At 47.5% G+C, this 17,156-nt stretch overlaps 2 protein-coding genes across 4 annotated transcripts in view; both read right to left on the bottom strand.

Annotated features, from left to right (window-relative positions):
* The window catches only part of Scly (selenocysteine lyase), a 31,133-nt gene extending 30,163 nt beyond the window's left edge, over positions 1-970 (bottom strand). For both annotated transcript variants that reach the window (XM_012952376.2, XM_045147881.1), the window contains exon 1: positions 848-970. In XM_012952376.2, the coding sequence (XP_012807830.2) occupies positions 848-936 (89 nt within the window). In that variant the 5' untranslated portion in view covers positions 937-970. The remainder of the gene's footprint in view (positions 1-847) is intronic.
* Positions 971-11,144: 10,174 nt separating this feature from the next.
* Positions 11,145-17,156, bottom strand: part of Ube2f (ubiquitin conjugating enzyme E2 F (putative)) — a 52,487-nt gene continuing 46,475 nt past the window's right edge. Inside the window, exon 11 of one of the 2 annotated variants that reach the window (XR_006636757.1) lies at positions 11,145-17,032. The gene's annotated coding sequence lies outside the window, so the exon portion shown is untranslated. The remainder of the gene's footprint in view (positions 17,033-17,156) is intronic. The other variant, XR_006636756.1, reaches the window with a different exon arrangement.

The following is a 17,156-nucleotide window of genomic DNA, read 5'->3' as shown; positions in this document are numbered from 1 at the left end:
GTGGCCTGCAGATGTCTGGGCAGCAGTATCTGTCACTTCCTTGGGGGTGCCATTGGCAACACAGGGCAAAGCAAGATTCCTTCCCAGCTAAAGCAGAATGCCTAAAGTAAGCCATAGTGCCGCTCAGGTCTGCCCCTCCCCTTTTTCTGACAGACTATGTAATCCAGGCTGGCCTCCAACTAAAAATGTTCTCCTGAGCGCTGGGATTACAAGTATGTGCCTCCACGACTAGCCTGCACCCAATTTTTAAAGAGACACAAGCAGACATCTCTTATCAAAGGTGTGGGTATAGGAGATGACATAAATGGGCACATTGCGGAAGGGGTTCAGCCCATGCAGTGATCAAAGTGGAAATGGGAGGAGCTAGGAAAGTAGGAAGAGAGAAAGAATGATGATAAGAAGGGAGGGGTTGATATTTAACAGTTTCCTGGATTGCAAAGAGCAGGGCCTCTTAAGAGCATACAGAGCACTCGTACCTCACCAGCCCCAGGGGAGGAAGTTCTGGCAGCACTGGGCACACTCGGAGCCTCCTGGTCATCCCAGTCTGCGGGTGCTTCCTCCCCACGCCCACCTGTCTCCGGGGTGCAGCCAGCTGGGCCTCGGGTGACCCCAGATGTCCCCTCTTCCCCAGCCCCACTCCCTAGGAGGCGGCCAGGATTCCTTTAAACGGTACCGAGTGCATTCGGCTCCGCTGACCATGCCGCCAAGGCCCCTTCCAGGACAGCGGCCATCCCGCGCCAAGGCACCCTCTCCCGCCCTGTTCCCGGGACGTCCCAGCCCAACGGCCGGTGTCGGATGTCCCGACCGGTCGGGGTTCCCTTCTCTGGCCACGCCGGCCCCGGCGCACCTCTCGGGCGGGCTCGTCTCTCGGCCGCCGGGCTGGCTGCCCACGTGCGACCGCAAACCCCTCCTGGGCGCCGTGTCCATCCCGTCCATCCCGCCGGCCTAGCGCCCCGCTCGGCCCGCGGAGCCCAGAGCTGCGGGGCAGGCGGGGCCGCGAGCCGGGCCGCGTCCCTATTGGCTGCGCGCCGCTTCTCCGGCCAATCCTCGAGCTGATGCGGGCCCCGCCCAGAAGGCCGATTGGCTGCCGGGCGGGTGGACGGAGGGCGGGGCGAGGGGAGGTCCTGCCGCCCGGGCGCTCGCTTTGCTCTGTTCGTGCTGCGCCCCGGCCAAGGCCGGTACGCACCGTGGGCGCCGGGCGAGTGACCACCACCCCCGGAGAGCTGACAGAGGGGAGAGCCTTTGGTGGAGGGTCGAGTTCCGGCGCTCCGAAGTGGAGGCGTTGGCTGAGCAGAGGTGTGGGAAGGCGGGAAGGGCGAAGTCAGATGGGGGAGGCTGGGACCGCCGAGGGAGAGGCTGAGGAACAGCAAGAGATGCACAAGGGACCGGTGTCGCTGCCGTTATGTGGGCCCAGGGGCCAGTCTGTGCCAGGAAGAGAGGCACAGAGATTCAGGTCAAAGAAGGCATCCGTGGGGCTAGGGAAATGCTGCGAATGCGCGAGGACCCGAGTTCCATCCGCAGAAGGCGCACAAAAGGCCAGGCGTGGCCTCAGATGCCTGAGACTCCAGGGCCGAGCGAGTTGGAGACTGGATGGCTGGCCCAGCAAATCCAGCGGAAGAGCGAGGAGCCCCAGGTTCAGTGAGAAACTTCCTCATGGCAGTAAGGCACCGGCGTGATAGAGGCGGCACTGGACTCTTCCCCTGGCCCCTGTGCGTATGGGCGCAGCGCGCACGCATCTGTACACACACAAAGACAGCCTTGACGGGGACGAGAGGACAAAGCTGCAGTTTTGTGACTGAAAACATTAACCTCTCACCTCAGTACTGGGCATAATGTTTGTTACTTTGGGTTCCAAGCACATGCCAGTAGGTAGATTCTTGTGCCCCCATTTTACAGACAAGAAAACTGAGGTGCAGGAAAGTTAAGCTTTCTCAGATTCACACAGGACTCGGGGACCGCTATCTCCATGTAGGTGGGGATGCAAAAGCAAGCAATACAACACACCTCGGGAAAAGTCAATCAGTGATCGATCGGAAATGCGCCTCCAGTAGAGCGCAGCAGGAGATGGGGCAGAAGACCCTCGCACTGCAGAAATAAAGAGCAAATAATGTTTTCTGTTGTTAAATCTGGCTACTACACTCTAAACAGGGTTGGTAGAACACAGAATTCGTAAGGCAGTCAAACTATTTTGTTTAACACTGTAATGGTAGATGCTCAACACCAAATGCAAGTGTGCATTGTCAGTGACAGTGTGCTTCACCAGTTATGGTAACAGATACAGCACAGCTGGGGGTGAGAATGGGGTCATCTGAAGGGGAGGGGTATTTGGAAACTACACAACTTTGTTGAGGTGAACCTAAAACTGCTCATAAAAAAGGATTTTTACATTTTGTCTGTGTGTGCAAGTGTGCCATGGTGTGTGCAGAGGTCAGACAACGTACAGGTTGGTTCAGGCACACTGGGATTATAGGAGCCCACCACAACTTTTGGCTATTTCTGTAGAGTCTGGGGATCTGAACTCAGGTATTGAAGTTGGGTGGCAAGTGTTTTATCCACTGAGCCACATCTCCAGCGCTAACGTCTGTGTTTTTAAAAACTTCAGGAGGGGGTTGGGGTAATGGCTCAGCAGTTAAAGATGTTTGTTTGCAAAGTCTGCTGGCCTGGGTTTGATTCCCCAGCACCCACATAAAGCCAGATGCACAAAGTGGTGCATATGTCTGCAGTTCATTTGCAGCTGCAAGAGGCCCTTGCACGCCCATTCTCATTTCCTTTTTTTTTTTTTTTTTTTTTTTAAGATCAGGAAGTGGGCTGAAGAGAAGGCTCAAGGTTAAAGGCACTTGCTTGCAAAACCTAACTGGCTGGGTTCAATCCCCTAGTACCTATGTAAAGCCAGATGCACAAAGTGATATATGTGCCTAGAGTTTGTTTGCAGTGGCAGGAGGCCCTGGCATGCCCATAGTCACTCACTCTATGTCTCTGTATCATTCTCTCTCAAAAATAACAAAAAACTGTTCTGGAGATGGGGCTGGATAGTAGAACAGGATGGCTGAACAGTGTAGTCAGTGACCAAATGCCCCAGCCTCTCAGAGAACAATGGTGCTACCTCCAGGCATGGCTGGCAGTGTGGAGGTTCAGGTGGTGGTTATGAAGGAGGTGAGTCTGGGTTGTAGGGAGAAGATATTCACAATTCTAAACACCCTTCAGTGCACAGGATAGTGCCCCCAAATGACTTACTGGCCCAAAATGTCAGTGCTGCCCAAGTGGAGGAGCCTCACGTGGTCCCATGCGGACTTGGTTCACAAGGGCATGATTTTTTTTTTTTTAGTTTTTATTTGTGTGTGAAAGAGAGAATATGGGAACATCAGGGCCTTCAGCCACTGCAAAAGAACTGCAGACACATGTAAGGGGTTATGTGCATGTGTGACATTGTATGCTTGTGTCACTGTGTGTCTGGCTTAATGGGACCTGTAGATTTGAACATCAGTTCTTAGGCTTTGCAGGCATGCGCCTTAACCACTAATCCATCTCTCCAGCCCAAGGGAATGATTTCTTTTGGTGTTTGTACCCAGAAAGTCTTCACCTTGCTCCCACCTGACATTCCCTGCTCTGGAACTCTGGCTGGAACTCTCTGCAGTCCTTTCATGCTTGCTCTGCCTGTTGTGAAGTCTCCTTACTCAGCCTGATCCCCTTACATGCTATCTTCCGTAACTTCCGGGATGGTCATGCCTTTGACAACCTCAGTGTAAGATCGGAACCAGGACATTGATGTCATCTGGTGTTGTCACAGATAATGTTTATCCGTGTATGCAATCCCATTCTGCTTTCTGCACAAGTTCGTGTGTCCAGCACCAACCAGTCAAGATTCAGCAGTGCCCTTGTTGTAAGCTCTTTGCCTGATATGATCACTGTACATACATATCCACCCTCATGGCTTTTCACTGATATTCACCATTCCAGGTATGCATGTATGAGTTTATTTGCCTGCACACACTGAAGGGGTGGCTAGCTGGCTCCATTTTATGGCTATTCTGCACGTTTGCTGTGAGCCCCGGGGGTAAAGGTGAAACGTTAATTCTCTGCAAAGGTAGCCAGGGACGTAGTAGCCAGGTCTGTGACTGTGGACTTGTCTATTTCTTTCAGCTTGATCAGTTTTTGCTTCATTCTGACATTTGGCCAGTCAGATGCTTGTTGCATGTTCACAGGATGTGTTTTTATTTTTAATTTTACTATTTATTAGAGTGAAGGAATGGCCTCATCAGGGCCTCTAGCCAGTGCAAACGAACTCTAGAAGCATGCTTATGTGGGTTCTGGGGAGTCAAACGCTTTAATGGCTAAGCTATCTCTCCAGACTGGTATGGGTTCTTGATGTCATCTTCTGTTACAAGGAAGTATCCCTCTAGTTCTGACAGTTTCTTTTGCTCTGAAGACTAAATTATTAGATGTTTTAGTTAACTTTTTTTTTCAAGGTAGGGTCCCACTGTAGCCCAGACTGACCTGGAATTCATTATGTAGTCTCAGGGTGGCCTCGAACTCACAGCAATCCTACCTCTTCCTCCTTAGTGTTAGGATTAAAGGCGTGCACCACCACTTTTTCTTTTTGCTGTGACAGTTTGGTGGTGGCTGAGCATCTCTGGACACTCAGGAAATGGGGAAGCAGACTCTCTTCTAACCCTTCAGGTGCCCCACCCCCTCTAACCATAGCACTTCCTCCAGCTATGCCCCACTTCTTAAAGGCTCCACAATCTTCTAAAACAGAGCCACTTGCTGTGACCAAGTGGTCAAACTGGAGCAGAGGTGGGACATACACTTTCAAAGCAACATATTCACTGACATTTAAACAAGGTTTGGCACTAACAAGGGTATCCCTGAGAGCTCTAGACTAAAGCCAGCAATTCCCAAGAGCACGGGCTGGTGCTGATATCCTAAAGCAGTCAGTGCGCCCTTCACTGTCTTGTGCTCTAACTAGGTTGTTGGTTTTCTCCCCATCGGCTCATTCTTTCCTTTCAAGTTTAGTGTAAACTTAGATGGGAAAGGAGGAGTAACAGCACCTATGCATACTGGACCTGTGCCAGTGGAGATGGTATCTGGCCAGGGTACATCTAGTTACTGCCCGAGACAGTCCCTTTTAAAGAGCTGTTCTTCCAGCTGGGTTTTAAATTTATCCTACTTAAGTTTTTATGTCAATTATGTATACTAAGCTTACAGATAAATGTATTCAACTAAGTTTTTGAGAACCAAAAGTTTGCATATCTTTTTTCATCATTTCAATCTATAAATGTCTAAATTTAATGGGAGTTCCTTCTAAGCAACATATAATTGTCTTAAAATATAAAATTTATGAGAGGAGAGTGAGCAAAAGAATATGAATATGGGTGCACCAGGGCCTCCTGCCACTGTAAATGAACTCCAGATGCATACAACACTTTGTGCGTCTGGCTTTACATGGGTACTGGGGAGCTGAACCTAGACCTCCAAGCTTCACAAGCAAACACCTTTACCTGCTGAGCCATCTCTCCAGCCCTAATTGTGTCTTTTATTCCATTTTGTCAATCTTTGTCTTTTGATTCATTTAAATATTTATGTGACAAAATTACTGTGCTAATCTCTTTCTCTTTGTTTTTTTCGAGGTAGGGTCTTGCTGACCTGGAATTCACTGTGTAGTGTCAGGGTGGCCTTGAACTCATGGCGATCCTCTGCCTCTGCCTCCCAAGTGCTTGGATTAAAGGCATGCACCACCACGCTCAACTCTATCTCTTCTTTTTGGAACAGGGTATCGGTCTGTAGCCCAGCTGACTTCAATCTCGCAATCCTCCTGCCTCAGCCTCCTGGTGCTAGAGTCGCAGGCATGCCCCACACCCATCTTGATAGTTAGCTCTTACATCTGTCATGGTACTTGTTTTGTCTGCTCCATCCAATTCTCAACCCTTCCTCTCTACTTGCCTGTGGGTTACTAGAACTTTTTTTAAGCATCTTATCTTGATTTCTATGTATTATTTTAAAAGTGTGGAATTTACATGCCATAAAACCCATAGTCAAAGAACACAATTCAATGGATTAGAATACTCACAAGCCTGTTCGACTATGATCAATAATTCTAAAATATTTTTATCACCCTCAAGAGACACTGTACTTAACATTCCATTTCTACTCCCCCCTTCCTACATCTCCAAGCTACTTTGTGTCTCTACCTATTCCCTGTTCTGGGCACTTCACACAAATGGAATCAAACACCATGTGACCTTTTCTAACTTTTTTCACTTAAGATTATCCCCCTCCCCCTTTAGAAAGGGCCTCATTACATAGCTGAGGATGATCCTGAACTTCTGACTCTCCCGTCTTCACCTCCCAAGTGCTGGATTAGACAGGAACCACCATACCCAATTTTACGCTATTCTGAGGGTTTAATCTAGGGCTTCGTGCATGCAAGCTGTAACTGTTCCCAGAAAAAACCAACATTCTACAAGGCCAAGTGACTGGTAAAAACTCAACGATTGTGGAGAGTTGGAATGTTGAAGGTCCAGAGCCAAATTATCTCGGGTTATCTTTAGCCCCCTGAGTAGCTATTTATGGTCCACCTCTGTGAGTGACCTAACATCCTTGTGACTGTTGAGTAAATTCTTCTGGAATGTACAAACAGGTTCCTAGTTTCAAAGGCTATCAATGCCATCAGAGAGCATCTGAGGCCTGCAACAGAGAGTCCCCTGCATTGCTGGAATCTGCCTACTTGTTTCCACCAACGTACTTCAGAAGTGACTTTATTTTCTTCATTGTTACTATACAAACTTCATGCAACTTTTCGTGTGGTGGAACATGGAATGTGGGTGACCTGAATCAGTGTTCCCATGCCATGACCACTCATATTTGGCTTCAGAATAAACTCACACCCTTTGAGGCCAGAGTTATTTTTTCTGCCGACAGCAGCTATACTACATTTTTAAAAAGTCTGTTCATCACTTGGTGGGAAGATTTGGGGTTTTTACTATTGCGAACAATGCTGCCTGCAACACGTCAATGGACTACTTTCACAGACACTCCCTGCTCTGCTGTGCCCTCCCTAGCTGCCATCCTGGTGGTAGCATGCTGCTTCACTCATTGAAGGAGTTCATCTTCAGAGCAGCTGCACCGTTTAGATGACTCATGCCAACATAGGAAGATTCCAACATTTCAACACAGCCACTGTGTGATATTATCTTTTGTTTGGCCTCAAACTCATGGCGATCCTCCTATCTCTGCCTCCCAAATGCTGGGAGTAAAAGCATGTGCCACCACGCCTTTATTTTAAAAATTTATTTGCAAGCAGAGAGCCAAAGAACAGGTGTATCATGGGCCACTGCAAACAAACTCTAGATGCATGCACCACTTTGTGTATCTGGCTTTCTGTGGGTACTGGGAACTCGAACTCAGGTCATTAGATTTTGCAGACAAGCACCTAACTGCTGAGCCATCTCTACAGCCCCCATAGTGAACCTTTAAAAATAAAAAATCACAGCCAGGCATGGTGGCACATGCCTTTAATCCCAGCACTTGGGAGGCAGAGTTAGGAGGATTGCTGTGAGTTCGAGGCCACCCTGAGATTACATAACTAATCCCAGGTCAGCCTAGACCAGAGACCCTACCTCAAAAAACAAACAAACAAACAAAAACAAAACAAAACAAAACAAAACAAAACAAAAAACGTGTCTACTTCTAAAGATGGAATACATTTGCATTCCTAACTTTCTAGGAAAAGATATCTTTATAAAGTAAGTCTGTAGTATTTAGGGACCACTGGGGAGACACATCCACAGGATAGGCACTGTGTTCTTAAGAGTGTCCCCCGCCCTTAGGCCTACAGGGAAAGTGCTGATTACAGGCATGAGCTGCTACTGTCTTTGAAAAATACATTATAGCCATCCTAGTAAGTGTAGCCTTGACTCACATTAATTATGCTGAACATCATCTCGTGTGCTTATCAGCCATATGTATGTGTATATGTGTATGTATATATATATGTGTGTATACATATACATACACACACACGCACAAATATATATAATACATTTTTTTTTGAGAAATGCTTCTGCCAAAGTTAAATATAGGAAGCTTACAACTTTAGCTCCAGTACTTGGAAGGCTAGGGTGGGAAGATTACTTGAGCCCAGAAGTTCAAGACTAGCCTGAGCAATGTAATGAGTTTTTCTTTTTTTTTTTTTAAATCTTGTGTCCATTTAAAATTAGGTCATTTGGGGCTGGAGTGATGGTTCATCAGTTAAAGGCACTTGTTTGCAAAGCCTAAAGGCCTGGGTTCAATTCCCCAGTACCCACATAAAAAGCCAGATGCAAGAAGTGGCTCATGCATCTGGAGTTTGTTTGCAGTGGCAGGATACACTGCTGTGCCCATACTCTCTAATAAATAAGAAACATTTAAAATCATTAAAACCAGGTTATTTGGGCTGACAGGGCATAGCTCAGTGACAGTGCATTTGATCAGCACATGAAAAGCCCTGGCTTTGACCCCAGCGCCATGAACGCGGGGTGTTCCTAGGTTGTCTTTGTACTGCTGGGTTGTAAGAACTGCTTTAGACACTACACTCTGGGTCCTTACCAGGTATTATTCCACTTGTTGCATTTTCACTTTGAAGCATAAGAATTTCAGTTTTGTTCAAGTCTGGGTTATCTTACCCATTCCCACCCCAGAAGGCCATGTCTTACCCTACAGCCAGGCAGGACCAAGCAGGTGATTCTCCTGCCTCAACTCCTTCCGTGTTAGCAGCACAGGCGTGAGTCACAATGACCACCACTCTAACCTTTGATGACATGGAACTCTGTAGTCTCATATTCACTTCTAATCAGTGTATAGCCTAGTTGTAGTATTTGATGCAAACGGCATTGAGCCTAGGGCCTTGAGCATGCCAGGCAAGAACTCTTTTTGTAGTTTTATTGCTGTTTCTATATCAACAAGTTTATACAGTTGACATTTAAAATTTTCAATTGCATATATTCATTGTACATGGTACTAAGTTACATAAGGACAGTTTCACCTGAAAAAAAAAATATATTGTATGTTGAGCTTGACAGGTTTTTAAACATGGTGTGAGGTGAGTCCAAATTCAAGTTGTCTTAGAAACATTTATTTAAAAGACAGCTCTTGAGCCGGGCGTGGTGGCACACGCCTTTAATCCCAGCACTCGGGTGGCAGAGGTAGGAGGATTGCCGTGAGTTTGAGGCCACCCTGAGACTCTATAGTGAATTCCAGGTCAGCCTGGGCTAGAGTGAGACCCTACCTTGAAAAACCAAAAAAATAAAAATAAAGAAATAAAACAGTTCTTTCTCCCTCTATCAGCTGACCTTGGATGTACAGGTTTGTTCTAGTCTCCAGGCATCTCTCTGACCTGTCTCCATGCTACCACCACACTGGCTAGCCTACCATGGCCTGTAGCCTTTGAGCAAGGAAGTGTGAATTCTTCAAACCTGTTTATCCAAGATTGTTTTGGACATTCAGGGCCCTGAAAGCATCTTTAAATATATATGTATGTATGTGTGTGTGTGTGTGTGTGTGTGTGATCCTCCTACCTCTGCCTCCCAAGTGCTGGGATTAAAGGCGCGTGCCACCACAACCGGCTTAAAAAATATTTTTGAAAAAAAGTATTTTTGAGAAAGAGATATGAGAGGAGCATGGATGTACAAGGGCCTCTTACTGCTGCAAACATAGTTCAGATGTATGTGCCACTTTGTATGTCTGGCTTTATGTGGGCTCTGGAGAATCAAATCTGGGCCAGCAGACTTTGTAAGCAAGCATCTTCATGTACTAAGCCATCTCCCCATACCCCTTAAAGCATGTGATTGCAGGAGTTGGGTCCATGGACAGGCTACTACCATCTTATTGATGAATCTCCCAAGCCATGAGCACGGGGTGGCTTCTGTTCACCTCATCTTTCATTTTTTTTCAAATTGACCACTTTTATTTACTTATTTTTGAAAATATTTTTATTTTTGTTTATATGAGAGCTAGAGAGACAGAGAGAAAGGAAGAGGCAGAGAGAGAGGGAGCGAGAGAGAATGGGTGCGCCAGGGCCTCCAGCCACTGCAAATGAACTCCAGATGCGAGCGCCCCCTTGTGCATCTGGGTCCTGGGGAATCGAGCCTCAAACCGGGGTCCTTAGGCTTCGTAGGCAAGTGCTTAACCGCTAAGCCATCTCTCTAGCCCTACTTATTTATTTTTAATGCAAGAGAGAAAGAGCAAGATAGAACTGGTGCACCAGGGTCTCAGCCACTGCAATCAAACTCCAAATGCTTGTGCCATCTAGTGGGCATGTGTGATCTTGCATGCTTGCATCACTGTGCATCTGGCTTATGTGGGACCTGGAGAGTTGAACATGGGTCCTTGGATGTCACAGGAAAGTGTGTTTACTACTAACCCATCTTTCCAGCCCACTATTATTTGTATGTGTAGAAGGGAGGGTGCCAGGGCCTCCTGCCACAGCAAATACCAGACACCTGTGTCATATTTTGCCTGAGGCTTGGAAATTAAGTCTGGGCTGTCAGGTTTTGCAAGAAAGAGCTTTAAACCACTGAACCATCTTCTCAGCCTATTTAAATTTTTCATGCTAATGAAAACATAATCTTTCAGGCATTTCATTTTTTATGTTCATTGGTTGTGCACATAAACACACTGTGATTTGTGTGCTGACTGTATATTCTGCAACCTGGGGAAAGTACTTTTGTCCTTTGAGCTCTAGTTCAAACCAGAGGCTCCATGTGTGGTCTTCCAGGGAACTATTACACTGCAATGACAATGGCACAGCCTCAGGTAACGAGGCCTTACTGCAGCTCTGCACTCCTGCTCCCTCCGCCAGCCCACAAGCAGCGCACCTTCAGTCTAAACGAGGCCGGGCATGTGTAACCCTGTGAACTGCAGAGAGGGAGTTCCCATGGACCTCGGATCTTACTGATTTATATATACTTTTCTTGAGTAAATATTGTGGAGTGCTGCAACCCTTGGGCTCTGGAAATGGTGATTAAGAATCTCATTAATTTTCCAGTTGTTTTATGGAGGACAGTCTCAGGTGCTGTCAGCGTCCCTCTGTGCAGGTACCTGCACTGGGACATGAAAGTTATTGTTAGTACCAACATTTTACCACTTCCCACAAAGTGAGGAAATCTTACTGGGTTTATTTTCCTTTATTTCCTGTTTTTTTTGGGGGTGGTGGTGGTGCATAGGACTAGAGATTGAGCCAAAGCCTCACACATGACAAGTTAGGACTCCACCTTGAGGTGTATCCCCAGCTCATCCTTCCATTTTAGTATCACTGTCTGAGCATCAAATGGTTGAATTTTCAAACCGTGTATGATAATGAAGATTCCTATCCTGCCTGGAGAACTTCTGAACTTCAGTCAGTCAGGGCAGAACACAGATGAAGTTTGACTTCTCTTTCCTGGAAGTTCTGCTGGGCACAGGGCCGCAATGACCACGTTTCTCCTCCAGCACGTGGTTATGGTGTCACCGCCTTCTAGCCCCCATAGTTCCTGAGGAGAAACCTGTTGTCATTCAGGCCGCTGATCCCTTCAGGCAGCACATCACTCGGGCTCTCCGGCACCCTCTTGTTACAGTGCTGAGAAGATTGACTGCCAGTGTTTCTTGGTGTGGACTTGAGTTCATCTTGTGCAGGAACCAGTATGTTTGCGTTTTTCACCAAACTGGGGAAGGTTCTTTACTTCCTCTTCTCCACTTGGGTCTCAGACATGTGACGCTGGGTCTCTTGTTGCTATCTCATAGATCCTGAGATGTGATGGGTTTTCCCCCTTGCCTGGACTACTTCAGCTGTCCTCAAATGTAATGACCCTATTTTCTGTCATTTCTCTACGACTGAGCCTATCCAGGGAAATGTTCACGTTTCTGTTGCCGTGTATTTTACTTTCCCTGGCCTCCTGAGACCCAGCTCTCCCCTAAGGGATGGGGTGCCCTGAAGCCAGGAGCAGTCCTCACTCAGAGACACTGCCTGACCTGTGTTGCATCCAGAATCTGAAATCCTGTGTATTTGTACAGATTTTCTATTTTCATTGGCTTCAGAATTCATAGCAAGTTTTGCAGATTATGATAAGTGCCTTAAAAATCTGCAAGGCAATCCCAACATTTGACTTGCCTCATTACTAGTGTTGGTCAGCTTTATCATTTAATGTCCTACTTGTTGGGTGGTGACTTTCAGTAGTGTCCCAGATTTTTGTGTATTTGGGAGACGGTCCTATGCTCCAGGTCAGCACAAGCTTAGCTGAGCTGCTACAGTGCAGGCGGCCTGCTGTCAGCCCTGCCTGGCAAGACAGAAGGGCTTGCCCTGGCTGGGCTGACCGTGTCTCTCCCTGGAGGGCAGCCTCAGGCCTGCGGGAAGGACAAGAACTATGCCTGATGCAAACTCAGTGTGGTAGGTTCCTTCCCCTCCAACTCTCCCCAGCAGTGCCCACGTCACTGGATGGCAGTCTCCAAAAGCCAGGGGTCTGAGACTGGTGCTTAAGGTAGAAAAGGTTGAATTCACTTTCAGGTGCTTTCAGGTTTACTTTTCCCTGAGCCTGTGTAATCTCAGCTCATTTGGGCAGTCTTTCTCAGCCTCAGCTGTTCTTGGGGGCAGACACAGGAGTCTTTAGCTGAAGGGCAAAGGAACGCTCTGTTTGAGCTCTATGCAGCCTGCCTGTGACTCACGCTTCTTGACTCAGTTCCCTCTCAGTCAAGTGAGCCATGGGCTTCCATCCAGGTCCTCCTTCAGCCAGGCCTTAGTGAGTCTCGCTCAATGATAGTGTTATAGGTAGATGGCCAGGTGTTTGCACAGCAAGCTGCAGGAACAGATCACCTTCACCTTGCCTCCCCTGGCATATGTCTTCTGCATCTCAGAGAATCCCTCAGCTGTCTCCATGGTCGGTCCTGTGCTTACTGCTGTGGTTCAGTCATGATGGCTGATGTCCTGTTCCAGCTGCTTTACATCACCACTGCTCTCACCGTGGCCTGCTGCCTCCTGACATTCCCAGTCTGAGGTGTCACCCACATCTCCTGGAGGTATTTCTGTCCTCATTTCATTTCCAGTCACATTTATCCTGGACACCGTTTTTTTTGGGCAAAGGCTCACTGGATGATGGCAGATCCCCTCGGTGATCTGCTGGCTGGCCAGCACACTTAATCCTCTGGGCGGCTCCTCAGGTGCTGTCTGTAGTATGGCGTGTCCACCAGATTACATGTGCTCAACACTGAACTGCCAGACCGTTACAGTGCATGGCCAAGGTGAGGCCTATACCCCAGGAGAGACAGGAGTACATATGAGGGCAAGTGTAGTCCCACCTTGGGGCTTCTGGATGGCTAGGAAAGATAGAGGCTCTCCAAAGGGCCTGTCAGAGCAAGCAGAGCCTACAACAGCAATATGTGAGTTGAAACTGGGATGGAGACCCAACAGAGAAGCTAAGTGTCTTGGCACAGTAAAGTGGATGTCATCTAAGGGCATGAACCTAGGACCCAACACGCAGTGGCTGTTCTCTTCAAGGCTGGCAAGAGTGGAGAGGCCTAATCTCAAAGGGCTTTGTATGCCAGGTATGGGAGCTTATTCTGGAGGCAAGGGAAGACATGGGCTGGCCAAGGGTGTTTTAGAAACATTTCCCATAGGAAAAGGTTGTGGACAGGCTCTACTGTCCCTCTTGGTTTTGGCATGAATGACAGCTGGCTCTGCCTCCACTGACAAACCACCATAACAGTCTGGAAAGCCCACAATGAGGGCAGCGAGACCATCACTGGACCTGTGCCTGCGTTCCCTGCCAGGCTCTCCTAGGAGTACAGGTTCTGTTCTTTCCGACAACATGAAGCCTCTTGAGAAGAGGGAACAAGGCTTTACCCAGTATTGTTCCAAGTTATGAACCCTCAACCTCCCATGGTTAGGAAGGACACAGGCTTACGATTTGAATATTGTTCTCTTTAAAGAGAATCTTTGATAATACAAATGGCTGGTTTGATATTAATCTGCATGGGTATCATGAATTGCCAGGAAGTTTAGTGAAGTTGGAAGACTGAGGATAAAAACATAACAAAACAGATCAGGCCTGCTGGCTCACCCACTGGTTAGTAGACTAAGGACTCAACATACCCAGATGTCCACTGTGAGTCAAAATGCTTCATGCAGTGAGTGAAATGTTAACTACCACTGCTCTTCTCTACTGGCACTGCTGGCTGCCTACCAAGTGTTTATCCTTGCAGGCTGTGCAGGAAGCATTTATAGAGTCCTCAGCACCAGAGGGCAAGCGTTGCCGCTTCCAACCAGACCTAACATAATCTCAAAAACAGGAACCTACTGGCTCAGTGAATTCGGGATTTAAAGTTAGTGAGCTCAAATCTCTCTCTTTTTTTAAATTTTTTAGTTTTTCGAGGTAGGGTCTCACTCTAGCCCAGGCTGACCTGGAATTCATTACGGAGTCTCAGGGTGGCCTTGAACTCACGGCGATCCTCCTACCTCTGCCTCCCAAGTGCTGGGATTAAAGGCGTGCGCCACCACGCCCGGCTTCTCTCTCTTTTTAAGTAATTCAGTTCTTTATACCACTCACCATGATCAAATGCACATTCTCAACAAATGCAAAGTCCCAAATGCCTCCATCATGGGGTTTTTGGAAGAATTTTTTAAAAATGAGAAATCCTTTCAGTAATGCAGAAGGGAGTATGGATTGCTGAGCCAGACTCCCATGATGCTCTTTGCTAGAGGCAGAGACTTAGGGAGGAGAGAGGGGTGTCATGGGCATCCTCACCTTTTCAAGTTCTTCGCTGGCAAAAGAACTGGCCCCATGTTATTCACACTATCATTCAGCACTTGACTAAGTTCATTTTATTTTGTATAATGAAGTTGAAGTGATCAGTTTCTAAGACTAAGCATCTGTAAATGGATGAAGGTGAAAGCAACCTGAAATGGACAATGGGAAAGAAGTGCAAACTTACACACTGTAACTGGTGATTCAGGTTTTTGGAATTTTTTACATGGAAATAAACTCTGCTTGGTTTTTTATCAGAAAAAGTCCAATGTCCAAGGAGTATGGGAGTTAATTTTATAGTCTGTTAAGGAGCAGGGAGGTTCTGCTAAACAAAGGGTAATCAGAATGTATGCATCGTGCCACAGATTTTTTAGGGGAAGAAAATAAACAACTGATCATATTTGGGCTTATCTGAAAGCTTTTCATCATACTTTCATAGAGGTGGGTGGTAGTGAGGTGAGAATAGCCCCTGGGAACAGCCTCACTCAAAGTTTCTCCACAGTGTCTGTCCATAGAGATGATTTCTCCTGCAAGTACATGCCTGGCCTACTGTGCAGTTGGAAGAGACTATGAATAGCCACTAAGACTATCCATGCTTGGGCATGAAGAAAAGTGAGATTACCCATAATGCAAGACTACTCCTTGGGACCTGTTTGCATGCTCCTGAACAGTGAGTGAAACTCACAGATGAGGTGGGTATATTGGCACCTGCCTATAGTCCTAGCACCTGGAAGGCTGAAGCAGGAAGATCATCAAGTCCAAGGCCAGCTTGGCCCACATAGCAATAAGCAGAATCAAACAGACGAGGAACAAGAGCTTGGGAGGAAAAAGGCACAGGGGTATACAGCCAAGACCTGGACTCTGAGTGGTATCCTGCACCAGCTCCTTAGGGACCACAAAGAGGAGGTGATTTGCTGGATGGGTCATGTTTAGGGAGAGATCAGAGACTCCTCTTGTGCCTGAGCGTGGGAAGGAGACGCCATAAGGCCTAGATCTGGAGGTCTTGGAGCAAGCACCCAGCGTAGCACCGTGTGCTGGTGAGCCACATCCGGAGTTAGCACTGCGCTCGTGGTGGCCCTGGCACACTACCTCCCACCTACTCAGCACGTGCCCTGAGCAGTAGGCACTGACATCGTTTCTTCATTAAGCATTCTCACGAAGAGTCCTACTGTCAATGCTGGCACCCTGGGCAGCTATCGTGGGATGGGCCATGACCCACATCTGGTACTGGTTCTGCTGGGCAGTAGAGTGAGCAGACACTGCCTCAGTGCTGGGCTGGGTGAGCTCCTGGTAACCTCAACAACATCAGAAGGAAAGCAAGAGTCACAGCACCTCTCCTAGTCCTTGGGAGGTGGGAACACTGTGGTGCCCTGGCAAGTCCCGAGCCACTGGGATGGCACCATTTACTCTGTCAGGCCCGTCCTTCCTGCTCTGTGCACCTAGATGTGTGGCTTGCCAGCAAGGGCCATCTCAAGTCTCACTGGCACAATTCCTGGAGCCAAAATAAAGAATCAAGGTCTAGACTGCTCACCTGGTGGATCTCCACCAGACTGATCTAAGAATTAGATTCTATAAGTAGGAACAGCACATTACACCCAGTATGTGGAAGATGGCCAGGACTCCAAAGGTGTAAAGAGACTGGTAGGTATACTGGGATGTTAGGCAGGTAGGAAATGGAACCAGGCGTTTATTCTGCATTTGGATTCACTGGTCAAGTGTCTAAATGCTGGAGTAAATGCACTAGTCTTTCTTCAGGGCTCTTCCTCTGAAGGGTGCCTCCCTGACAGAGCGTGGCATGTTTTGCTGCTGACTCCTGGTTCTCCAAGGCCTACCAGGGTCACCCCACCAGGGCCCAGAACCACAGCCAAGGCAGAAAACAGCCACAGCACAGTCTTGTTCGTATCAGACACTGAGCTGACTCCCAAGGCATCTCTTGTCTCCCAGGACAGCAAGGATGCAGCGCTGGTATACAACCAAGGGCTCATGCTCATGTGACCACTGTAGAACTGCCAACCCCGGCCAGTCTAGGCCCAGCTTCTTTTCTCTGGGCAGCATGTGAGGCAGTACTCCCTGACTTTGGTTTCTTATCATCCAGAACTAGCTTTTAAGGGCTCCGAAACATTCTTGCCACATATGGACCTGAAAACGAGCTGCTGTCTAGGAGCCAGGTTCCTGCTGCGCTTGGAGAGACTGAGTACTGTGGCTTTCATAGTTTCTTTGTATTTCTCTTCAATAGTTGCTTGACCCAACATCTTTGTGTCTGCTCTATACAATGAAAATACAAACTAAGTGAGAATAGAAAAAAAAAATAATTAAAGCATTAAATTGTACAAATTACAAATCTTTCCAAAATATACTTACATTAAATAAAATACGCATTTCAGTAAGATCTACAGTGAATGACTATGC

The sequence above is a fragment of the Jaculus jaculus genome, chromosome 4 (assembly GCF_020740685.1).
Source record: "Jaculus jaculus isolate mJacJac1 chromosome 4, mJacJac1.mat.Y.cur, whole genome shotgun sequence".
NCBI classification, from domain to species: Eukaryota; Metazoa; Chordata; class Mammalia; order Rodentia; family Dipodidae; genus Jaculus; species Jaculus jaculus.
This window is presented reverse-complemented; position numbering and strand designations above follow the sequence as displayed.